General features: G+C 40.7%; 2 protein-coding genes across 6 annotated transcripts in view; both read right to left on the minus strand.

Annotated features, from left to right (window-relative positions):
- SQLE (squalene epoxidase) overlaps window positions 1-1,687 on the minus strand; it is a 24,614-nt gene extending 22,927 nt beyond the window's left edge. Inside the window, exon 1 of one of the 2 annotated variants that reach the window (XM_082363086.1) lies at window positions 517-1,687. In XM_082363086.1, the coding sequence (XP_082219212.1) occupies window positions 517-807 (291 nt within the window). In that variant the 5' untranslated portion in view covers window positions 808-1,687. The remainder of the gene's footprint in view (window positions 1-516) is intronic. The other variant, XM_082363087.1, reaches the window with a different exon arrangement.
- Window positions 1,236-20,638, minus strand: ZNF572 (zinc finger protein 572). Of its 4 annotated transcripts, none has more exons than XR_014236253.1 (4): window positions 19,858-20,638; window positions 17,417-17,530; window positions 14,741-16,483; window positions 1,236-9,430 (listed from the first exon to the last, which is right to left on the minus strand). XR_014236253.1 is itself a non-coding variant. In XM_082363088.1 (2 exons), exons 1-2 carry the CDS (start codon window positions 17,607-17,609, stop codon window positions 14,973-14,975), a joined length of 1,704 nt encoding a protein of 567 aa, XP_082219214.1. In that variant the 5' UTR covers window positions 17,610-20,638; the 3' UTR covers window positions 12,185-14,972. The 4 variants fall into 4 exon arrangements, 1 of the variants encoding a protein (XP_082219214.1); XR_014236254.1 differs by having other exon boundaries at window positions 18,408-20,638; XR_014236255.1 differs by having other exon boundaries at window positions 17,417-20,638.
- Window positions 20,639-26,667: the final 6,029 nt, after the last annotated feature.

Raw genomic sequence — 26,667 nt, forward strand, 5'->3', positions numbered from 1 at the left:
AAAACACTGAGCATTTTACTCTGCCAGCTCTTCCGACTGTTCTGTGACTTTCCCCAGGCAGCTGTCCCTTCTTATAAGCCTCAGACTTAACCTGCAGCGGGTTTCTTTCTTCCCAGGTTCAAACATAATCCTTACCAAAGGATTTAAATTTGAAAAAAAATTTTTTTCCATCACAGATGGTGATTCTGTCCTAGTGATGCAAACACTTCAACTTTCATAATCAAATCAACATCCATAATCAAACCAATTTTATTTAGCATTGGCACCACCAACACTAAATGAAACAAAGGTTTTTCAATCATTCCTAAGAGCCTCAAGGATTTAGCCAAGGAACAGTCAAGAGCTTTTAAAACAAACAAACAAACAAAAAAAAAAACCAGCTATATGAGAATTCCTACCACAGTATCTAACCTGCAGCCTCTCGCCCTTTAAATTAGAATATTTACATTTGAGTAACCCCAGTCCGAATTTTAATATAAGACACTCATTCATTTGCCCACTTTGAATTCAACCTACCCTCCTAGACCCGAGCTGCTCTTTATTTTCTGATCCAGGGGGGGATTTAGCCCAGAAGAAGCCAATGAAAGGCAAGGCTGAGAGAATATCCGAGAAGACCGCGAACTGGGAGCCGCTCTGCCGGCGCCCGAGGAGGGCCCCGTTCCGGTAGCGACAGCGATAGGACAGCACCAGCCCCAGCGACAGGAACACCAGCACGCACAGCAAGAGCTCCTTGTTGGCCAGAGAGACGAAGTCTCCGCATTTCTTATAAAAATAGGTGAAAGTGGCAATGCCAAGAAAAGTCCACATGGTTTAAAGGTTTCTTCGGTGACACGGGGTCAATGTTCAGATCCGATCTTTTCTGGTAGGGTTTTGGTGTTTAGATGTTCTCCCCAAAATGTGTTGCCAAAAGTAGCGCGGGGGACCGGCCAAAGTCCAGTAAACACCGTCACAGGATTACAATTCAAATCGGACTAATTTACAAAATCATATAAAGTTAGTATAAAAGTATCAGAAGAGGGGAACGTTCTCCAGGATTTAAAAAACAGTATTTAAAAATTTCCTGCTCCAACAGCTCCCGACCAGACTCTCCCCTTTCAAGCAATCCATGTATTTCCCACCCACCCCCCCCTTTTTTTTTGTAAGGCGAGGAGGGTCCTGGGGGCTATTCCAGATGATGTTTTAAATTTTGTTGCTGGCTCGTCGTGCAGTAAAATTGCTCTTCTCCCTCACCAGCAGCAGGTGCCCTTTCAGAAGAGGAACAGGGGGAGAAACATCAAAGAAATATCTCGCGCTGGGAAAAACGCGGCTTCGCCTCGTCCGACAGCGATGGCCCAGCCGGGTCGGAAAGCGCAAGGGCTGCGGCGGTGAGGAGTGAGCTTCCTCTCTCGCCGGGGCCGCCTTCGCCCACCAAAGATGGCCTCGGACTGGAGACTGCGGCTCTAGGGCAGGGAAGCGCAGCCCCTACCTCGAGACCTCCACCTCACCGCGGCTCCCGAGGAACCAGCCCCCGAACCTTCCAGCTGCTGCACGGCAGTTTCCACAGCGCTACCCTTAGAGGGCAGAGGCGGCGGCGGCGGGAGCTCCCGACCGACTCCTCAGCAGCATCCCTCGCGGGCGGCGGCAGCCTTCCAGCGCGGCGCTTCGGCAGTAACCAGAGTAACCGCCGGGAGCCCGAGTTGATGGCCAGGCCCCGTGCGCCTCCGCGGAGGATGGGCTAGGCCTGGGCCAGGGACCAGAGGACGGGGCCCCGCCCACCGTCACCGCCCTCCGCCTCCGCCAACCAATGACGGCGCGCACCGCGCCGTAGGCCGAGATGGCGCTATGCCGTGTTTGGCCAATCGTAGGCGGCGCGGCCCGCGAGGTGCCGCCCAGAGAGGAGCTGGGACGAGGTTGCGTGGAGTGGGGTGGGGGCGTGGGGATGGGGGCCCGCCGCCCGTTGGGCGGATGGGAAGACATTGGCTGGTTCGAGAGGGAGTGTGGCTGGAGGGGGTCATGCCCTGAGTGCCGCGGTCCCAGCCGCTGGGATTCTACCCGGAGAGAGGTGGAGCTGGTTCCAAGGAAACCCCGCCATAGATCCGCCGCCTAATGTCGGAAGGTCTCCATTCATCCGGCGAGCATTTGTGGAACGCTTACTACGTGCCAGGCCCAGGTGTCACAGAGAGGAATCAGACACAGGCTTTCTGTCCTGTGCCTACTGTGTGCTGGGAGGCGGTAGAAACAGCTACAGGTGCATGGAGAACGTGATGTTCACAGCTGAATCTGGAAGGAGTAGGCAGGCGTTTGCTGGAGGAAGAAAGGAGAGGATATGCCAGGTGTTCCCTTCCTTCACCCCAAATTGTCAGGCAGCTGTGCACTTCTCACTGTACTCAGGCTGAGGATACACTGTGCGCGTAGCCCTTGTTCTCTCAAGATCAGAAACAGGGAGGAGGGTGCGGGGCAAAGAAGTAAAATACTAGAGATGTGTCATAAGTGCCCTGAGAAAGTGGGTGGGCAGGGAACCATGGAAACGGGAAGCAGTCCTTCACTCGGCCTGGAGTGAATCAAGCAAGGCCACCAGGCAAGTTACATGAATTGTTTCCAGGACAAGCATTCTGGAGGGAACAATAAAATCTACAAGATTCGCAGGGTGAGAGATGGCCCTTGTAATGAAAACATGAAACTTCCTAGAATTTACTGAGGCCTTTGCTCACCTTATTGTAACCCTGGACTGCCTATTTTAAACCCTAAGATTTATGTACAAATCCTTTGTGCCATTTGGAGCACGGCTGAATTGTCACCTCTTCTACCAAGTCTCCATTGATCCTCACCAGGTCACATAATAGTTTATTCATACCTTATCATCCCAATCTCTGACTATACACTTACGGTTATTACCCCACTAGTTCCTATGTTCCTTGAGAGAAGGAGGATCTGTGTCTGATAAATCAGAATCACCCACAGCACCTAGCACAGTATTTTGCATTTAATTTATCATCCATAAAAATGAATGAATGATGAATGTCAGTGGTGTAGTAGGAAGGCCAGGTGACTAGTATCAGGAGACCTAGATTCTGGCTGCCACTAACCAGCTTTGTGACCTTGGACAAGTCAAATCAGTCAACCTCTGAAGGGAGAGGGCAAGGTCTTCATGAAATCTAAAGTTCCTTGCAGTTGACTAAGTTTATGTAAGTGTAGTACTTATCATTTTTTACCCCAAATATTATGTTTTATCTGCTAATGAAATAATTATGTGTCAAAACGCTTTCAAGGCATCATTTGACACTCAAAACCACTTTGATTTAAAAAATAACAAATATGAAACAAAGAGGTTAAGTGGTTTGGCCAAATCACAGTTTATAAGTGATGAAACCACAAGTTAAACTCCTGGTCTCCAAATCTTGTGTTTCCCCAATACTCTTAATCAATAACTTCTTTAACTTTTCTCCATTATAAAACCAAGACTTTGATTCTTTCCTTGACATTCCTCACTGGTATCAACAAATTCAGCTGCTTGAAATACACATCAAATTAAAAACAACTCAAGAAAAGAAAATCAATTTAACGTGTGGGAAATCGTTTTCCTGAAGATAATTCTTCAATAAACTGCTTGTTGGTATCTGTGAGTTCCTATACTGCTAAAATGACAGACGGCTTGGTCAGCTGACTCTTGTAGAAGAGAATACAACTATCACCAGGATGATTGTTACTTGATTACCCTGTACTAGAGATTATCATAAGAGGATTTTTTTCATATTAAGTAGGTAACATTTTTTTTTTTTTTTTTTTTTTTTTTGTCCATGGCACACAGGATCTTAGTTCCCTGACCAGGGATCCAACCCGTGCCCCCTGCAGTGGAAGTGCAGAGTCCTAACCACTGGACCACCAGGGAATTCCCTAAGTAGATAACTTTTTAATCCTTTGAAAGTCACTTTCTTCATGTGTGTACAGTCCAAGATCCACTTCCAAACTGGGGGCAAGAAGAGCATTTGTGATACCTAGCATAAGGCACGTTCTGAATGCCTATACTTTCTGAACTGAATTAAATGCTATAAAACCATCACTTAAGTATGTTTGAATGTTGGCCTGGCTGCACTTATTCAAAAACAAAAATCTGTCACTCAAACCTGAAGCGAAGGCAATGAAATATGACACAAAATCACCCACTTACTGGCAGAAAGTAATAATACTTTCGTAATCATGACAAGAGCTGACACTTTTATAGTATGCGCAGCATTCTAAAACTTTTTTTCATACATTAGCTTAATTTTGTCCTCACAACCACACTATCAGGCAGGTACTATTTTTAGCCCCATTTTACAAACAAGGAAACTGAGGTACAGAGAACTGGTAACACAGCTAATACATAGCAGAGCCTGAATCCAAGCCCAGGAAATCTGGCTCAGGAATTTAGGAATGTTTGACTAGAATGCATTTTTTTTCTCCTTTAAGGTAAAGATTCAGTTAACCTTTAAAACAAACAAAAAGCACATTTGGTCTTTTCATTCCATCATTTAGTCACCTCGGTAGTCTCCGTTGGTCTCATTTGGCCTGACAGGCTTAAACTTGTGCCTTTTGAAGTGCTATTCTTGATGCAGGGAAAAGGCTTTCCCTCCTCTCTTCAACTGTCCATTCTTTAAGACCCAGGTTAATCATCATCTCTTTCTCTTCAAGTTTTCATAACTCCACTTCTTTGTCACAGCAGCCACCAATTGTATTATAATCATCGACTTACATACACCTTTTCCAAGAGATTCAACTCTTAAGGCAAGGACCATGTCTTATTCACAGTTGTACACTCAGCACTTGGTATATAGTACACATTTTTCAATGTATTGAATACAACCTTTCCTTACTTCATTTTTTTTTCTTGGTACCAAACTGAGCAATTCCCTTTTCACTGATGTTTTGATTTGTAACACATAGAAACACATTAGATCAAAACTTTCTTGCTCACCATTCACCTTGTCCAAAAAGACTTTGCACCACTCATTTAATTGTTCTACATCCCCTCAGCACTTAGGTAATCTTTTGCAAATTCTAGTTGCAAGTGATGGAGCCAATTATATGAATTTGGAACTTCGTTTTCATTTTCTTTCTCTCCTTGAATATTGCTCATAAAGCCATTAGAATACAGGTGATTCAATATTTTTATAACTATGAAATGAGCACCATAATAAGTCTAGTTATCATCTGTCACCATACAAAGTTACTACAATATTACTGACTATATTCCCTACACTGCACATTGCATCCCCATGACTTATTTTATAGCTGGAAGTTTGTACCTCTTAATCCTCTTCACCTATTTCATCTGTCCTCCACCTCCCAACCCCCAGCAACCACCAGATCTTTCTCTATATCTATGAGTCTATTTATGTTTTATTTTGTGTGTTTGTTAGGTTCCACATATAAATGAAATCATATAGTATTTGTTTTTCTCTAACTTACGGGCATACCTTGGAGATATTGTGGGTTTAGCTTTAGACCCCCAAGATAAAGCAAATATCGCCATAAAGTAAGTCACATGAACTTTTTGGTTTCCCAGTGCATATGAAAGTTATGTTTACACTATACTATAGTCTGTTATGTGTGCAATTGCATTGTCTAAAAAAAACAATGTACATACCTTAATTTAAAAATACTTCATTGCTAAAAAATGCTAACCGTCATCAGAGCCTTCAGCAAGTCATAATCTTTTTGCAACAGTAACATCAAAGATCACAGGTGACCAAAACAAATATATTAATAGTGAAAAAGTTTGAAATATTGTGAGAATTACCAAAATGGGACACAGTGACATGAAGGGAGAAAATGCTGTTGAAATAATGGTGATGATAGATTTGCTTGATGAAGGGTTGCCACAAATATTCAATTAGTAAAAAATGCAATTATCTGTGAAGCACAATAAAGTGAAGCACAATAAAATGAAGTATGCCTGTATTATTAGCATAATACCCTCCAGATCCATGCAGAAAATGAAAATACTAATTTGAAAAGATATATGTACCCCTATGTCCACTGCAGCACTATTTACAATAGCCAAGATATGGAAGTAACCTAAGGGTCCATTGATAGGTGAATGGATAAAGATGTGGTACATATGCAATGGAATATTACTCAGCCATAAAAAATAATGAAATCTTGTCATTTGCAGCAAATCCAAGGACTTGGTGAAACTCTTGATCTTCTGCACAGACTTGCCCAGCTTCTGGGCAAACTCTTTGACTGGTTGCTTATGCAAACCAAAATGGCTTCAATAAAGGTTCAAGCAGTTCTCCTGTTCAGGCAAATCAAAGCCCCTGAAGAAAATCTTTTCATTTTCTTGGGATAAATACCCAGAAGTTGAATTGCTGGATTACATGGTAGTTCTATTTTCAGTTTATTGAGGAACTTCCACACTATTTTCCACAGTGGCTGCACCAATTTACACTCCCAACAGTGCACAAGTGTTCCTTTTTCTCCACACCCTCACCAACACTTGTTTCTTGTCTTTTTGATAATAGCCATTCTAACAGGTGTGAGGAGATATCTCATTGTGGTTTTGATTTGCATTACCCTAATGATTAGTGATACTGGGCATCTTTTCTTGTGCCTGCTGGCTATCTGTATGTCTTCTTCAGAAGAAATGTCTATTCAGGTCCTGTGCCCATTTTTTTTTAATTGGGTTGTTGTTTTTTTGACGTTGAGATGTGTGAGTTCTTTGTATACTTTGGATATCAACCCCTTATCAAATATATCATTTGCAAATATCTTCCCCCATTCAGGAGTTTGCCTTTTTGTTTTGTTGGTGGTTTCCTTTTCTGTGCTAAAGCTTTATAGTTTGCTGTAGTCCCATTTTTAAATTTTTACTTTGTTGCCCTTGCCTGAGGAAGCATACTTTTAAAAAATATATTGCTAAGACCAAGGTCAAAGAGATTACTATGTTTTCTTCATGGAGTTTCATGGGTTTAGTTTGTACCTTTAAGTCTTTAATCCATTTTTTTTTCTTTTCTTTCTTTCTTTTTTTTTTTGTATATAGTGTAACAAGGAGGTCCAATTTCATTCTTTTGCATGTAGCTGTCTTGTTTTCCTAACACTATTTATCAAAGAGACTGTCTTTTCCCCATTGTATATTCTTGCTTCCTTTGTCATAGATTAATTGCCCATATGAGTGTGGGTTTATTTCTGGGCTCTCTATTCTGTTTCATTGATCTATGTGCCTGTTCTAGTGCCAGTACCATCCTGTTTTGATTACTATAGATTTGTGGTATAGTTTCAAGTCTGGGAGCATGATACCTCCAACTTTGCTCTTCTTTCTCAGGATTGCTTGGCTATTTGGGGTCTTTTGTGGTTCCACAGAAATTTTAGGATTATTTGTTCTACTACTGTGAAAAATGCCATTGGTATTTTGATAGGGATTGCATTGAATTTGTAGATTGCTTTGGGTAGTATGGACATTTTATTGATATTAATTCTTCCAATACATGAGCATGGTATATCTTTCCATTTATTTGTGTTACCTTTCTTTCCTCATTTCTTATAATTTTGAGAGCATAGGTCTTTCACCTCCTTGGTTAAATTTATTCCTAGGTATTTTATTCTTTTTGATGCAATTATAAATGGGATTATTTTCTTAATTTCTCTTTCTGATAGTTTGTTATTAGTGCATAGAAATGCAATAGACTTCAGTATATTAATACTGTATCCTGCAACTTTACAGAATTCATTTACTAGTTCTAATAGTTTTTTTGGTGGGGTCTTTGGGGTTTTCTGTATATAGTATTATGTCTTCTGCAAATAGTGACAGTTTTACTTTTTCCTTTCCAATCTGGATGCCTTTTTTTTTTTTTTTTTCCTTGACTAATTGCTGTGGCTAGGACTTCTAATACTATGTTTAATAAAAAGTGATGAGCATGGGCATTCTTGTCTCATTCCTGCTCTTGAAGCTTTCAGCTTTTCACTGTTGAGTATGATGTTAGCTGTGGGTCTGTCACATATGGCCTTTATGTTGAGGTATGTTCCCTCCATATCCACTTTGTGTTTATCATAAATGGATGTTAAGTTTTTTCAAATGCTTTTTCTGCATCTACTGAGGTGATCACATGATTTTTATCCTTCGTTTTGTTAATGTGATGTATCATGTTGACTGACTTGTGGATGTTAAACCACTTTTGCATCACTGGAATGAATCCCACTTGATCATGGTGTATGATCTTTTTAAAGTATTGTTGAATTCGGTTTGCTAATATTTAGTAGAGGATTTGTTTTAATTATTTATTTTATTTATTTCTTAGTTGCAGCAGGCGGTCTCCTTAGTTGTGGCTCACTGGCTCCTTCATTGTGGCACGTGTGCTCCTTAATTGAGGCCGGTGGGCTCCTTAGTTGTGGCTTGCAAACTCTTAGTTGTGGCATGCATGTGGGATCTAGTTCCCTGACCAGGGATCAAACCCACATCCCTTGCCTTGGAAGGTGGATTCTTAACCACTGCACCCCAGGGAAGTCCCTTTGTCGAGGATTCTTGCATCTATGTTCATCAGGGATATTACCCTGTAATTTTCTTTTTTTTGTTGTGTCTTTGTCTGGTTTTGGTATCAGGGTAATGCTGGCCTTGTACTATGAGTTTGGAAATATTCCTTCCTCTTCAATTTTTTGTAATAATTTGAGAAGGATAGGTAATAGCTCTTCTTTAAATGTTTGGTAGAATTCACCATTGAAGCCATCTGGACCTGGACTTTTGCTTGTTGGAAGTTTTTATATTACTGATTCAATTTCATTACTAGTAATTGGTCTATTAAGATTTTCTATTTCCTCATGAGTCAGTCTTGGAAGATTATATATTTCCAGAAATTTATCCATTTCTTCTTTGTTGTCTAATTTGTTGGCATATAATTGTTCAAGGAATTCTGTTATGATCCTTTGTATTTCTGTGGTATTGGTTGTAATTTCTCCTCGTTCATTTCTGATTTTATTTATTTAGGCTCTCTCTTTTCCTTGATGAGCCTCGCTAAAGATATGTCAAGTTTGTTTCTTTTCAAAGAACCGACTCTTAGTTTCATTGATCTTTTCTATTGTTTTATTAGTCTCTATTTCATCTATTTCCACTCTGATCTTTATTATTTCCTTCCTTCTACTAACTTTAGGCTTTGCTTACTCTTCTTCTTCTAGTTCCTTTAATGTTAATTTAGATTGTTTGAGATTTTTCTTGTTTCTTGAGGTAGACCTGTATCGTTATGAACTTCTCCCTTAGAACTGCCTTTGCTGTGTCCCATAGATTTCAGGAAGTTGTGTTTCCATTTTCATCTGTCTCTTTGATTTCTTTGTTGACCCACTGATTGTTTAGTGGCATGTTTCTAGTCTCCATGTGTTTGTGAGGTGGTTTTTTTTTCCAGTTTTCTTCTTGTAATTGATTTCCAGTTTCATACTGCCAAGCAGTTCTTAAAGTGTTTCAACCCAAAGTGACTCTCAGCTGATCCTAACCCAAGACAGGGTAAGAGGGATGAGAAAAAAAAAAAAGGAAAAGGATTATCCATATCCAAAGAAGCTGCCTTAAAAAAAGGTTTTCATCAATTAGATGTATTTGTCCTGAATTACATGTTTATCTCCCCCATTACCTCCATAAGATGTTTAACAAAATTATTTTATTGGGGCAATTTAAATTGATACACATTTCTGAAAAGCAATTAAGTAATATACCTTTAAAAAATTTATGCCCTTTGACTCAATATCTCACTTCTAGGAATTCACTCTAAGAAAACAGAGATGGACAGTAAGACTTGTACACCAACAAAAAGCAAAAAAGCAAAACCAAACAATCACAACCACAATACCAAAACAAAACAACAGCCAAAAAAAACCCTATTCAAAAAAGTGTTATTTTTAATAACAAATTACAGGGAACAATATAAACATCCAATGTCAGAACACTTAAATTGTTATGGTACATCATTCAGTGTAATATTATCAAGCCATTAAAAACCTAATAACTAATTTAAAACAATTAGTTGGAAAATGATATGATTAGGGAAAAATCAAGACAATACTATATACATACTCCATATTATACATTTTAAAAAAATATTTATTCAGATACATGCTCAGAAAAGAGGTTATTGGGAAAGATCCCAGAACTTCCATGGTGAGTGATCTCTGGAGAAAATGATTATGGGTCATTTTTATTTTGGTCTTCATAGTTTTATGTATTTCCTACATTAATACTTGCTAATTGTAAAATATACAAAGAAGTACAATTTAATGATCAGAAAGTAAGCTATTTTTAAGGGGAAATTTTTTTCACCTGTGTTTGTCAGTCTAGTCAATATTTTCTTTAATCTGACCATTTATCCATACGACTTAGCATGGGTCAAAATTAATCATGATCCCTTTTCAACCCAAGCTTCCACTTCATTCCTCACTGTGTCAGATCCTAAAAGATCTACTGATTTTACCAATTAAGCAATGTTAGATCAGCAAGCTAGCTATCTTAGCACCCATAAGCTACCTCTGCTTGTAAGTGACTATGTGTCCACGATGTCATGATTACCAAGATTCTGTTTCCATCTGTTATCTTTACAAGCAAGCATTCGGACCATCCTTAGCCTTGACTTGATTGTCTCTGAGGTTAACTTCAAAGATAATCCAAAGACCCATTGTGGTCTCGAGCCACTTTAAGATGGTAACAATAGCTAATATTGAGTGATTACTAGGTATCAGCAATGCTAAGCATATTATATACATTATCTCACTGACCCTCACAACAAAGCCATGAACTAAATGTTCTTAATATCTTTATTTTAGAAACCTAGAAACAATCAATCCAAAAAACGATTAAACATTTCCATGCCTAGAGCCTATACTTGGCAAAATTATGAGCAAATGAGGGTGAACAGGGAAGAAAAACATTTCCTTAACACCTATTCTATGTCAGGTTCCTCACCTCATTCACTGCTTACCAAATCTTACAAGGTGAGTACACAGTACAAAGCTAGTTAAGTGACTGAAACATGAATTTGAAACAAGTTTTAAACCTCTCCTAGACAGTCTGAATCAAAAGCCCAGGGTCTTACTTCCATAAGATTCTGAACAATTGGGACATTTTAGGGTCCTCTAGGGTTAGTGTAAGGATAGGCCCAGCTTCCGAGGACAGTCACTTTCATTTCCAAGTCAGCCCCAGCCTCTGTGGACTGGGCAAGCAATGGTGTTATAGGGCCCAGGGGGACACTGAGACTATACAGCCTAATCCAGTAGATTTTATCCATTGGTGAATACCCCTCAACCAAAACCAACAAACACTTCACATGCCAGGCTTTGTGTCAGGCTCTGGGATTACAAAAAATGAAATCCATTCTTTGACTCAAGGAGTTGACAGTCTAGTAGAAACACACATCCTGGAAGGACATACTCTTGGACGTTACCATAAAACATATAAGCACATGACACCCACTCAGTAACTAGTGAGCACCACTATGTGCAAAGAAAGTATTGTGTCAAACTTCACCAAGCTTGCATTTTCAGAGCAAACCTAACCCACTTTAATCTACAGTTACCTCTAGCTCCTCAGATTATCAAATTATTAAATCTGAAGATGGAGGGTTCAGCATAATAAATATAATTTAGGAGTTGGCAAGGAGAAAGGAGTCATCTGAAAAGCTGCACATTTTCCTACTATTAATCTATCTTTACATCTGTCCCTCCTACTGTCATTTGACCTCTGCTAGACACATATTAGGCATCAGGTAAATTTTTGTTGAATGAATGATTATGCTGCTTGAAAGGAATTACACAAACTCAAATACAGAATAAAAAGCAATGAGTTTTATCACTACAATGATTACCAGAAACTGAGAGATGGGCAAAGGTGAATATGTGGGACTAATGTATAAGGAGCAATTGTCACATACCATACTCTACTACCTCTCACCATCAATAAGGAAACTTCTACAGCACCAAGGAGAAGACCATTTGGTAGATCAAACTTGAATGGCTTAGAATGATGGAAGCAAACTTTTATCTCAGGTACTTAATAGAGACATACGTTTACATACCTCCTTGTAGGCTATAAAGCAGCTGGGGAGTGAGTTCCCTGCTACATTTGTGAATATATGCATTAACATGAATTTCCCCACTCCACTGTAGGGAAAAAATATATAAGCCCTCACTGTGAGTAGGAAAAAATGAATACAGGAAGGAGTCTTCTCTTTAATTAAAAAGAAACTATGAAACACATCACTTGTAAAAAAGAATGCTTTATTTAATCAGATGTTGAATCCTGTGTGCTGGCAAGAAAAATAGAGAATACAGAATATTTACTTCTTCGGGAGCTAAACAAAGAACGTATTCGCTGATTAATGAAAGTGAGGCAAAGGCATCTAATAGGATTAAATTTGACTATGTTAAATTCTCCATTGTAGGTGACAAATCTCTCTTCTGTTTTCCTAATTTCTAATCCAAAGAGACAATGATTCTTGTAAGAATCATTGTTTTACTAATTGTTTTACTAATAAAGCCCATCTTAACCCATCTAAAATGTGAATGTCTATGCTCCTGCAGACATCGAGGTTTGTGCAGTAGGTTTTATATAATTGTGGGCAGTCATAAAACATAGTGTAGGGATGGTGATAAGACATAAATTGTACCAATTGTTAATCTCTTTCAGATGCAAATTAACTGAAATTGAACTTGCTGTTTTGTTCTTTCCTGACTTAAAGAGAATCCTTTGTTTCATGAACAACAACAAAAAAAATTCAATTAGCTGAATCAAATAAAAGTGTTTTCAACAGTCTGCAAACTTAAAACACAATATAGTCTTCTGTTTTTATACTACCTGTTTCCTCAGAGTTCCTGTGGTTTGTCATAAAGAATCCCCAAGTAGGAAAGCTTGGGGCTGTATTGCTGCTTCTGAAAATGTGTGGAGGATATTTTTCAATTTGTTTCCATTAATAATAACCAATTACCATTTATTTAGACCCATTATATTTTAAGCACTGTGCTAGCTGCTTTACATTTATTTAACCCTTACCGAAACCCCACAAGGTAGGCATTATCTCTGCTTTACAGTTGAGGAAACAGGTTCAGAGTGGTTACTTGCCACACATAATGGGATCGATGATTGCACACCACCTCATCAGCTATTGCCTTGCAACTGATCGTTAATCAAACTCTTATCAAACATTAATCAAACTCTCAGTTGTCTGTGGTAAAAAATACTATGAACACTTATCCTCAGATATTACAGTTTAAGACAATTTGGGTAATACTATGTAACATACATAGGTAAAAGTATGCTTAGGTAAGGGTCACATTAAAGCCAATGATGCCCAATAATGTTCTCCCCCTTTCTGAAAGCAGAAAATCACCCCCAAAGACTTCTTGAATACCTTTGTTAGCTTTTGCTTCATTTTTAAATCCTATCACAATATAGAAAGACACAGTTGCCTCGCCAGTATCAGGGGCACCACAATCACGAAAGAAATAATCCCCATGCAATTCAGCTACCCACCAGTGATCTACAGCCCTTTGCAGCAGCTGTAATTGGCCCCTTCTGGCTCCACATTCCTAATATGCATCTCTACCTATTCTTCATAAAATATATTTTTGACTCCAAAAAAAAGATGAAATCCTAGGCAAGTCCTGACCTTCCTGTACATCTACTTTTTGCACTGCAGGAAGAACTGGAGGTGGGGGCATAGGGAATGTCTTAATACTTTACAAAGCACCATTCCCATTGGACAGACGAGCAGGGAGGATTATGTCTCAGTTACCAGATCCACACACCACATAAGCCAAAGGGCAAAAGAAAATTATCAAGGTCGGAACTAAGGAATTTGGGGCTCCAATGGCAAACTGTCCCTGGACACTGGCTCAGACTCAGTGAGTTAATTATTAGAAAAAGAACCCAGTTTCTGATCTGATGGGGACTTACAGAATAGTAAAACTGAGGGGAAAGGACCATTTGACAGAAAACCTTAAAAAAGAATTCAAGAATCCTATGTCCTAATCTGGCTTTGGCCAAGACAATGGGATCATGTCACTAGATGACTGAGATGGCCGAATATAAAACATACAATCATCAGAATAGCCAACTGTTGGACTGAGTGCCTTCAAAACTCTATCCCAGGGAATCCCCTGGCGGTCCAGTGGTTAGGATTCCACGCTTTCACTGCCAAGGAGGCAGGTTCAATCCCTGGTCAGGGAACTAACATCCCACAAGCCACACAGCACGGCCAAAATTAAAAAAATAAAAACAACTCTATACCATTTCTATTCTATATTGAAATTCCTCTTGGAGAGCAGAAACCCCAGAGCACATTTCTTACAGTCTTATAGGAACTAGATCTGTCAAGAATGATGATCTTGAAAGAACTATTTGTGATATTTAATACAGCAGCCACCAGTCATGTGTGGCTACTGAGCACTCAGCAAGTGGTTTGTGTGACTACGGAAGTCAATGTTAAATTTCATTTCATCTTAAACTTAAATATCCACACGTGGCTAATGGCTATTGTACCAGACAGTGCAGTTCCAGATACTGTAAAAGTTAATTTTCAGCAAATAAAAACACATTTGAAAAAAAAATTAGTCTTTTCTTCCTTAAGACCCAACAAAATAGCCAGGAAATCACATTATTTGTTCAAAAGGAATCTTTGTCTGGGTAAATCCCCGAGGACAGTAATGATTTGTTGCCACCCAATCAGGTAACAGGAAATAAGGAAATTCAATGACAATCTCATCTTCAGTCTCCCAGGATTTCTCTCCATGTTTTTCTTTGGAGCTATTCCTATCTTACCTTAAATAAAAAATATTCTTCTTTCTCTCCAACATTGACAGTATCTCTCACTGGGCAGATCTGATGACCTGATGATCTGGGTCTTCCCAACCTCTAAGCTGGGAGGTTGACTTTTCCCAAATGTTTTGGCAAACAAACCAAAGAAATTTTATAACCCTGTGATCAGAGAACACCTTAATTGTAATGCTCCGATAAGAAAAGAAAGGAAAAAAAAAAAAACAGACTTTGGGACTCAGGAGGGAGATGAATTTGGGACTGAAAATGAAGAGATAAGAGCCATTTCCCCAGAACAGTTTTTCCAAGTCCATTCATGAGGAAAATCTTCAACTTCAGGAGACGCAAAAGACTTTTCTATATGAATTTTCTGATGCTGAATGAGGTAGGCACTTCTGCTGAAGCATTTCTCACAGTCAATACATTTGTAAGGTTTTTCTCCTATGTGGGTCCTCCGATGCCTGATAAGGTTAAAGCTTTGACTGAAGCACTCACCACAGTCAGGACATTTATAAGGTTTCTCTCCTGTGTGCGTCCTTTGGTGAATCACCAGGGTGGAACTCTGACTAAAAGTTTTCCAACACTCAGAACATCTGTAAGGTTTTTCTCCTGTATGTGTTCTCTGATGTCTTATGAGGTGGGAGCTAAGGCCAAAACTCTTTCCACATTCACAACATTTATATGGTTTCTCTCCTGGCTGGATTCTGCATTCGTCTATCACACTGCAGTTCTGACTCATACTTTCTTCATATTCAGACCTTTCATAGGATTTCTCACCTGTGTGCATCTTCCGGTGTGTAATAAGGTTTGAACTTCGACTGAAATTCTTCCCACATTCTGTACACTGATAAGGTTTTTCTCCTGTATGTATTCTCTGATGCTTTATTAGAGTAGAATTGCAACCAAAGCTTTTTCCACACTCAGGACATTTGTAGGGCTTCTCACCTGTGTGTGTCCGCTGGTGGCGAATCAGACTAGAACTCTGACTAAAACTCTTCCCACAGTCGGGGCACTTATAAGGTTTTTCTCCAGTGTGGGTCCTCTGATGTTCTACTAGGACATAACTGTGGCTGAAGCATTTCCCACAAACTGGACATTCATATGGTTTTTCACCTGTATGTGATCTGTGATGCTGAATAAGGTGAGAGCTGCTACTGAAACTCTTCCCACACTCAGGACATTTATAGGGTTTCTCTCCCGTGTGAGTTCTTTCATGGATAATAAGATGGGAGGTGTTGCTGAAGCTTTTCCCACATTCGCCACACTGGTAGGGCTTCTCACCTGTGTGTGTTCTCAGATGCTGAATCAGGTGAGAGCTGTTACTGAAGCATTTCCCACACTCAGAACATTTATAAGGTTTTTCTCCTGAGTGGGTCCTTTGGTGAGTTCGAAGGTGAGAACTATTATTGAAGCTTTTCCAACATTCAGAACATTTGTAGGGTTTGTCCCTGAAGGATGAATTCTGCTGGACGGCAGCCCTGGTATGCTGTCCTGGGTCCCATGCCCAGTGATTGGGTTTTTCCTCCTCTTTTCCTGTAGAATTTCCCTGATTCTCCAAGTTGCCATCATTCTCACAGGAATCATCACACTCAGTTTCACGTCCCTGGGACCATGTCAATGGCATTTTTTGTGTGTCCTCATGCTTACAATTTTGTGGGCCGTCACTTTTAGACCATTTTGAGGCTCTCTCTTTATCTGCCTTAGAGTTACTGTGTTGAACAGTTTCCAAATTATTCTTACTTTCATCTCCTGCAAGAATAAACAAATAGTCTAAACACATTCGCTAGTCTCTGCCAGGGGAAAGAAATTCTGAATCACGGTGAAAGAGAGGGAATAACAAACTCAAACCTCGTAAACTATTTTATATGAAAAAAAAGTTTTTATAGCTAGTTTTAATTCTTTTACTCTATGTGTTCATCAAGTAGACGAACGTTTTGTACTTACAACAACACTAATAAGGTATCTGAACAGTTCTCACCAATTGCCACAGGGGATATCAAGCTAAAAATAAAGACTTAAAAGAAAAAAGTAAGGGAGAAGATGAATAGAACACTATCTGAGGTGAAAACTAGATAAAACCTTAGTTAAAATCTGAGCAAACAGGGGCTTCCCTGGTGGCACAGTGATTAAGAATCCACCTGCCAATGTAGGGGACACGGGTTCGAGCCCTGGTCCGGGAAGATTCCACATGCCATGGAGCAACTAAGGCCGTGCGCCACAACTACTGAAGCCCACACGCCTAGAGCCCGTGCTCTGCAACGAGAAGCCACCGCAATGAGAAGCCCGTGCAATGCAATGAAGAGTAGCCCCCGCTCGCCGCAACTAGAGAGCCCGTGCGCAGAAATGAAGACCCAACGCAGCCAAAAATAAATTAATTAATTAAAAAAAAAATTTTTTTTAAATCTGAGCAAACATAGAAATAACAATGATACCCACTACTTAGCAAGAACAGGAGCTTTACATGTAGTGTATCATTAATCCTAAAAAATATGTGAGACAGATATTATTATTCACTTTTCTTAAAGATGAGAAAACTGAGGCTGTAGTTTTCATAGCTTGTAAGTGACAGAGTAGGGAATCAAATTAAAGTCTGTCTCATTCTAATGCCCTGATCTTTCTACACATTCTACAGCACATTGTATAACGAATTTCCAAAGGATTCAGATCTTCTTGATCCCTCACCTGTAAAAGTGCTTTTCAAACTCTCCCTCTCTGTGAAGCCATTAGAATCTGAGACCAACAGTTTTTGCTCTTGTTCCATCACAATGGTCACAGTCAGGTTAGGGATCAGAAATCCTGTGGAAGGAAACAGGTTATGCTTGAAGGCATTTGTTAACATTTCTCCTTCTTCCTTCCTCTCCAACCACTGCAACATAACAACTGTTAAGCATAGAATGTTCTGTGGACCATACTAAAAATAAGAAACATGGGCCTTAGAAATCCTTTTAGACAATCTTATCTCAGATGCAAGTATTCAGAATTACGAGTTTACCTGATTTACCTTTCCTAGGGAAATAATTTAAAAATTAAACCTTCACATTAAAGTCTGAGGATCAAGCTTCAAAAACAGAATGAATACTAATACTCACTGTCCACTTGGAATTTAGAAACACTCTTAATTGAAAAAATGAAGTAGTTTTTTGGAAAAGGCACCAATAATAAGACATTAAGGAAGCAATATGTAGGTATAAGCAGCAGCTAAAGAGAAATCACCCTGTTTAGTTTACAAAGAATAAGTGGGTCCTTGACATAAAGATGAAACCTTTGAAGTCAATTTCAAAAGAAAGTTAGGATTTACTTAACTAGTAACAAGAAATTAAGACAAGGTAGGGCTAGAATAACTATAGCCAATAATCTCTAAACATAAAAGGAAGGCCAACGAGGAAACTCTTCCTTGCCTCTTCCTCTCTATCATAATCACAATATCCTTTTCAGCCTAAACTTTATCTTCTGGACCCAACTACGATCCCTGAGCTACTTTATGGGACTGGAAATGTGACCTTTCACTGGAAGGCAGTTATATATGGACTTGGCCTTTCAGGATATAAAGAATAGCACAATTCAGGAAAAATGGGAGCTTAACAGAAGGCACACATATGGAAAACAAAAGATGGTGTACTTATAATTTTCACCCTATTACTGCCTATTATGTGGCATGCAGTGAACTAAATACCTTATACGTGTCTCATTTAATTCTTAGCCCTCTGAAGTGTATAAACAAATACCAGCATGCTGTAGGTGAACAAAATAGACATTAAGAAACTTTCCCAAGGGCACACAACCAGAAAGTAGTAGAGCAGGATTCAGTCCCAAACCTGTTTGGACACTGACTTCAACATTCTTATCTGATACAGTAAACAACTAGAGCAGAAAGCAGAGCTGGGCATAACCCCAACCTGCAAATGATCAGGACCCTTATTTTGGAATATACTGATTTCCACCACCACTCTCCACACCCGGCCCCAGCAGTGAAATCGCCAAGCCCTAACCACTGGACCACTGGGAATTCCTATATTGACTGTGTTTTTAGGAAGCCAATTCACATCCCTAGACCTTATGCCAAAGGAAGCTGGCATTCTCTAAGCACCCTCAGTCTAAATTACAAATATGCCCAGTGTTTAGGTGGGGGAAAAAAACATATACCTGAATGCAAAAAAAAAAAAAAAAAGGAAAGTTGTTCAAATGGAGTAATATGTCTTGCTGTCTGAGTTACGTATTTCTATCTAAGTCTTTACAAAAGAAGCAAGAGTCTGGGTAACAGATACCCATGCTACCATTTTCCCTGCTAAGAAACTATTAATTTTGGTAACAGGAGCCCTCAGGTTCCTCTCAGCAAAAGGGTAGCAAACTCAAGGCCATAAATGGTATTAAGAGGCTGTCCTTAATATGTTATTCCAGTGACTTCCCTGGTGGCTCAGTGGTTAAGAATCCGCCTGCCAATGCAGGGGACACGGGTTCAAGCCCTGGTCCGTGAAGATCCCACATGCTGCGGAGCAACTGAGCCCGCGAGCCACAACTACTCAGCCTGCGAGCCACAACTACTGAGCCCGCGTGCTGCAACTCCTGAAGCCCACGCGCCCAGAGCCCGTGCTCTGCAACAAGAGAAGCCAACGCAATGAGAAGCCCGCACGCTGCAATTAAGAGTAGCCCCCACTGGCCGCAACTAGAGAAAGCCCGCGGTCAGCAATGAAGACCCAACACAGCCAAAAAAAATTAAAATAAATTAATTTTTTAAAAAATGTCACTCCACAGAGAAAGGCTGTTTTCACTGTCCTAGAGCAAAGAGGTGATTACGATGGGGCGGTGCTTTGGATTAAAAAGACTTCCAAAGAAAATGCACTGTCTGAAGCTTAGCTTTAAGAAGCGCTGGCAGGGAGCACAGGATGGGGTGCACTACGGGGTGAGCTCCGGGGGAGCAGATCATCTCCAGTCGACACGGTCCTTCAAGGGACCCCGCAGGCGAGGTTGGTGCAGTGGCCCGTGCAGCGAGAAATGCTGGCTGGGCCTTCGCCCCTCACAGCAGCGGCATCCCTCTCCGGGACTGACATCCCTCTCCTGGGCGGCGCAGCTTCGCTCCTCTTGCCCGCAGCCCTCGGCTCCCTTCCACCCGAGAAGGAACTCACTGTGCTGGGGGCTACACACAAGGCGCCCCGCACCCCCAGCAAGCCCAGCCGTCCCGGAATTAAGGGCCCCCTGTGCTTCTGACCCCACCAACCCACTTTCCTAACCTCTCAAACCCGGAAGACAGAAACAGGAAGCACCCCCATCTCCCCCAGCGGGCTCGCCGGGGCCTCTCTAGGAAACAGTGATGGCCTGTTCTCGTTGATCTTAACCCTTAGGGTACCGGACAAGAAGGAGCGTCCTGGTGGATTTCTCTTCCTTGTGGCCTTTGTCTTTTGCTAACTCTGATTCTCATCCCTCACGCTTATCAGGCGCCTTATCATAGGGGCCCAATTGGAGCTTATACTTTTCTTTGCCATCATTAGATTTCTCATCATCATTAGAATTAAAATGAAGCGAGTATTTTAAGCGCCTTCTGTGTGTTCCCACTGCTGTGAACTGGGAGGTATATTTAGCTATCTGTGAAACAGTGAGAGAGCTAAGGCATCCATCCACAAATAAAACAATTAGTTTACGAGGCAACGTTATGAATAACACTTAGAGAAGCAGTTAAACTCTCCTCTTTCATTACAGAGAAAACGGAAGCCTTCATCTCCCACACATCAAACATGCAAATCTACTAAGTCTGCACCGCAACCATCTCTTCCTTCCTTCCTATTACAACAGAGCATTGGTGCTTGGCACTGAAAATGAGTCCTCTACTACCAGTCACTTTACTTCCCACCTTCACGGGATCCTTACACCAGCAGTCCCCAACCCTGTGGGCCCCAGGGACTGGTTTCGTGGAAGACAATTTTTCCACGGGGTTGGGGGGAGGGATGGTTCAGGCGATAATGGCAGCGATGCGGAGCAGCAGAGGAAGCTTGCTTGTTTGCTTGCCCGCCCTCCTCTCACCTGTTGTGCCGCCCAGTTCCTAACAGGCCACTGACCGGTACCCGTCTGCGGCCCGGGGGTTGGGGACCCCTGCCTTACACTATCAACAAAACTCTTGACTCTCCCACCTCCATACCAAAACAGTCCTTCAGTTTTCCTTTTTTTTTAACGCACGACGTTTCCATTTTATCATTTCCCACTCATCTTTTAACTCATTTCTCCTGCAGTAAAAACAATAAATCACTAAGATCATCAATGACTTCTGTGTTCTCAGCACATTAGTATTTTTTAGTTCCCAAGTCCTTTTTCAGTTTTGACACTGCTGACTTTCTTCTAGAAACACTCTTTTGAGGGGACATTGCACTCTCATTTTCCTCCAACATCTCCAGTCAGTCCTGTTTGTGTCTTGTACAAGCCTGCTCTTCACTAAATGTTGAGGTTCCTCAAGGCCATCCTAGACCCTCTCCTCTTTCTGGAATGTTCTCTGCTTAGGCAATCTCATTCATTCTCACATTTTATAATCCCCCTACACAAACAACTCACAAATGTCTGTCTCCAGGCTACACTTCTGAGCTCTTCACACTTATAACTAATGGCCCACTTGACATCTCATATTACACGTCTCAGTAACATCTCTAAACCAAAATATCAAAACCCAGAATCTTTTCTCTCACTTTCTTCTCCCACACGTACATACAAATCCAAAATAAAATAAAATAAACCTGTTTCTCTTCCAATATTCTCTCTCAACCACCCATCTATTTATACAGAAGTCCATAACTAAGCTTCATCCATTGTGTACTTCACACGTAGCTCTCAAATCCAGACACTCCTCCCAGCCACCAGGGCCACCCTCAGTTGGGGCAACCATTACCCCTCAGCTGTAGGATTTCTGTAGCCTCCTAACAGTCCTACAGGGGTCCATCCTTGCCCTTTCTCCTCCAATCTCCTCAGTGAATCCAGAGTAATCTTTCAAAACATAAATCTGATTCTGTCACCTTCCTTTACCCTGTCAAAGCCTATGCATCCTTCAGATTTCAGCTCATACATCACTTCTTCACAAAAGCTTTCTACACCCTTCCTGACAGGGTCAGATACCTATTTTGTGCTCTTCTAGCACCATATTCCTCTCCGCGGTAGCGTATCCTATGACTGCAACTTTATTTGCATGATTGATTTCTTATTTTGCCTCCCCAACAAATGTCAAGCTCCGTTAGGACAGAGTTCATCTCTGTTTCTGCTCACCATTCTGTCTTAGAACATGGCACAGTGTCGACTCTAACAAATATTTGTTGAGTGCCTACTATGAGCCTGTTACTGTATTATCTTAGGCCCTGAGGATGCAACAATACACAAAATAGTGTGGGGGAGACCATCAGTGAATGACAACAACAACAACTGTACATATAATTTATTCGTATAGACCTTGACTGACGGACACAGAGATGCATCACTCAGATCCCCTTTTAAGGAAGGACTTGTTGCCCAACCCCTGTAAGCGCTATAAGCAGAAAGCTTACAGCTGTGAGGCCGCCTCAGGGATTGCTTCCGTTGCAGAGAACAGCCTCTCTCAAGCTCACAATCCTCCCAGGGCAGCCACATCCAATGACTGATCAAGGCAAAAGAACAAAAGACTGGCTCTTTTGGCCCAAACCAGACAACTCTTATGAACAATTTCAGCTCCGCGGTTCTTGGTAGAGTGGGTAGAAGAAGCTATTGTCAGCCTCCGATCACAATTCAACCACCTCCTCGGCTCATTCCTGATTCCTTTCCTTCCCTTCACAGGTGTAGATTCCAGAGGCACTCCATAAGCAACGCCTTGGACGCTAAACACTACCTCAGAATCTGCTTTCTCAAAAAAACAAAACAAAGCACACAATGAAATGTCCTCTCCCATCCTGGACCCCAGCCATCCAAGTCTCTCCACTGGCACCCAGTGTTGTCTGTTTCATGTTCATCATCCATAGATATTTTATGCATATGAGCAAATATGTACCTACATACATACATACATACACACATAGGTAATAAATGAGAACAGATAAATATTCATGTATATATACATGATTTTATATATATATAATTATATATATATAAAATCATGTAGATATATAAAATTGTGTGTGTATATATATGTAATTCCATGTTGGCATAAACTATTTACTTTGTTCTAAGCTTTGTTTTTTCACTTAACATGTCATACAGAGTTTTCTATTCCAGATATTCATCATAGAGCTCCCTTATTCTTTCTTACAGTTGCTTAGTATTCCATTGTCTGAATATACCATTATTTGTTTACTTCGTTCCCTATCCGTGGGCCCTTATGTCGCTTCAAACTTTTGCTACTACATATAATGCTGCAATAAATCACTTAGTCTTTTTTTAAAAGTTGTGGTGAATAACACGAATTTGGTGCTCAATATCCATTCCAACTTTCTTTGATCACAGCTCCCTGTAGAGGAGAGTTGATGTTATGAACTGAATTGTGTCCACTCAAAATTCATATTTTGAAGTTCTAACCTCCAGTTGACTTTTTTTTTTTTTTTTTTTTTTTTTTGGAGATAGGGCCGTTAGGGAGGTAATTAAGTTTAAATGGGGTTGTGAGGGTGGGACCATAATTGAATAGGACTAGTGTCCTTATAAGAAGAGAAAGAAACACCAGAGATCTCTCTATCCCCATGTGTACAGAGGAAAGGCCATGTGAGGACACAGCAAGAAGGTGGCCATCTGCAAGCCAAGAAGAGAGACCTCACCAGAAACCAACACTGACTGTACCTTGATCTTGAACTATGAGAAAACAGATTTCTGTTGTTTATACCACCCAGCCTATGGTATTTTTTTCATGGCAGCCCAAGCAAACTAATATAGTCAGAAAGCTAAAATTACATTTACCAGACTTACCTGAAGTAATGGCAGTAGCTGAAGCAGCAGGGTTTTGTTTTTGTTTTTGTTTGATGTGGACCATTTTTCAAGTCTTTTTTGAATTTGTTACAATATTGCTTCTGTTTTATGTTTTGGTTTTTTGGCCACAAGGCATGTGGGATCTTAGCTCCCCGACCGGGGATTGAACCTGCACCCCCTGCATTGGAAGGGGGAGTCTTAACCACCGGACCGCCAGGGAAGTCCCGAAGCAGCAGTTTTGAGAGGCATTCCTGAAAGCTCAGCCCCCAATCTGTTTCTTCAGCCCTCCCAAGGATTCCAAAAGCCATTTAATGATTATAGCAAATCTTCTTCTCCTTATGTCAAATCAAGGAGATTCTGTTCTCTGCAATGGAAACTAACTAAGAATGAAAGCTACTACTAAGGAAGCTACAGAGATGGATTTAAGGTTGGGGACACATGGACAAAGTTTGTAGAAGTTCCCTTGAGTGGCAGAGACCTTTGGCTAGCTTGCAGACAGAATTCCCAATGGGAGAATGGCTGAGTGATACAAGTAAGGTGGCTGGGACCAGCACCACAGTCCGAGTTCGGTGCCGAATGAATACTGCTGCTTGTCTTCAAATTGAATACTCTGGCCATGGGTAAACTGTCAAACACCAACCACTGGACAGAAAAAGACTTTACTCAAAATTTCTGGTTTGTACAAAGACTCAGAGCTCTAGTTTAACTTCAAGGGAAGACAAGAACAGGAGTGAATTTGAACTTTCCACCAACCCTTGTCAGTGGGGTGCACCAAGGCAAACCACGATTTGGAAAAGTAGAGAAATATGACATTTCTTGTAGATGAGTGGCAGGGTGTGTAGCACTGTATTTTCCCAAGATGGTCACCACAGTGTATCCCAATCTACATGTTATTTTTGCAAGGTGATGTTGACACTCCTTATGTCCAGTAATGGCTTCTGTGTCTCCTCTCCTTGAACTGAGTAATCTTGTACAACTGTCTCAAACTGTAGAGTCTGAGGGAAGTGACGAAATGTGACTCATTCTTATTCTCTTGTGATGCCTGCTCTTAGAACCCAGCCACCATGCTGCAAGGAAGCCCAGGTCACTTGGAGAAGCCATGTGAAGCTATTCTGGCTTGAGTGAGAAAGCCTTTAAATGACTTCAGCTCCAACCAACATCATACTGCAACCACATGAGACCCCGAATGAGAACAGCCAGCAGAGTCCAGTCTTCCCCCAGAACTATGAGAGGAAATCATAAAATGATCATTTTTACTCAAAGCTCCTAGGTTTTGGAATGAATTGTTATGCAACTATGGACAATCAGAATATATTTGTACATTGAAGAGTGGTACTACTTTAACAAAAACCTAAAACATGCGATATTGCCTATGGAAACAGGTGGCAAGCAGGAAAGGGAAGGTTCTTGAGCAGTGTCAGTGGAAGCCTAAGGATCTTGAGGAGATTGTCAGTGAGGGTTTAAAGGAAAGTGAGGAGAAGTGGAAGATGGAGGAAAGAGGTCCTTGTTATGTAGTGGAAGAAATTTGGCAACACTGTCATCTGTGCCAACATCGAAAATAAGAAATATACCTAGTGGACTAAACAATCTTGGTCAGGAGTCAGCAAACTCGTTTTGTAAAGGGCCAGATAGTAATTATTTCATGTTCAAGGAGCTACTCAACTCTGCCATAATTGCATGAAGGCACGAGTCTACAAAATTGGCAAATAGGCACCAGTGTGTTCCAATAATACTTTAGTTACAAAGAAATGGACAGCCTACACATCAGTAGTATTTTGCTGACCCTTGTTCTAGCTAAAGAGATTTCAAGATAAAATATTAAAAGTGCCACATGGCCTCTTCTTGCTGCCTATGATAAAATGTGAGAGAAGAGAGGTAAATTAAAGTACCAGCCCTTGAATATATAGGAGTTAGAACCTGCTGTATTTGAAAAAAATTTCTTTTCTCATCTCAGCCTCTCCAGATGGAGAACATGTTAAAATTAAGAAATAGCTTCTGGGAAACGTTCAAATATCACGTGCTCCTAGGGGGAAAAAAATGGTCTAAATAAGGGTCAGCAAATTACAAAAGACCTTTTAAGGATCTTAAGGGTTTGTATGGAAGAGCTTCTCTCAAAGAGTCTCTAGGGCCTTTCCCACAGCAACCATCAAAGAGGCCAAGGTGGAAACAGGTTATCTCATGATTTGTGGGTGTTGCTTTTGTCTAATAGTGTGAGCGAAATATATGTTGACATAACAAAAGCCTCAAGATTTCTGAAAGTATTATGTCATCCGGGACTGAAAGGCACAGAGTCAGAGGAGGCTGAGCCTGGGAGATGAAACTTGAGCTGAAATGAGGAGTGGACATTTTCTGCACAGACAGATGGGAGCTGGGGAGAGTGATGAGGGTAGGGATGCCAGGAGCAGTGACATTGTGGGGGAGAGTAAGGCACATGGGTGTGAAAGAACAAGCTGTGCTCTGAGAACCACAAACAGTTTGGCATCCAGTAGGAAGAGCATGGTGGCCAGAAATAAGACTGAACAGAAAGGTCCTAAAATTTAGATATTATCTTGTTGCCAGTGTAGGAGAGGGGAAGAAAACATTTTTCTTCTCCCCTTCTAAGTTCTCAGCTGGGGCCTCTGTAACAAAAACAAAAATGAAACAAAACAAAAAAGCAAACAGATTAACAAAATAAAAATAAATAGAAGTTTATTAATATGTACATTTCATACATACATGGGAGAGACTCAGGGAAAGAGTAACTCAAAGAGATGGCATAGATCTCTGGCTTACATAGCATCTTCAACAAAGCACAATAAATCAGTAGAGAAATGATAAGACAAAGGAAAGCAGTTTAGGCTTCGAAGGGCAGTGAACTGTGAAAAAGTAAATATATGGGAGGAACCTAATGGAGTAAGGTTTGTTTGTAGATTCCTCTGGTACTGATAAGAGTCTAGAGTCATCTCCAGTGAAGGAGAATTTATATCCTGCCTTTCAGCAGAAAAGGAGGAGGGTAGAGAGAGCTTTTCCTACCTTTGCTCTTTCTTAATTGCCTTCAG

This window comes from Balaenoptera borealis, assembly GCF_965194805.1.
Source record: "Balaenoptera borealis genome assembly, chromosome: 17".
Classification (NCBI taxonomy): Eukaryota; Metazoa; Chordata; class Mammalia; order Artiodactyla; family Balaenopteridae; genus Balaenoptera; species Balaenoptera borealis.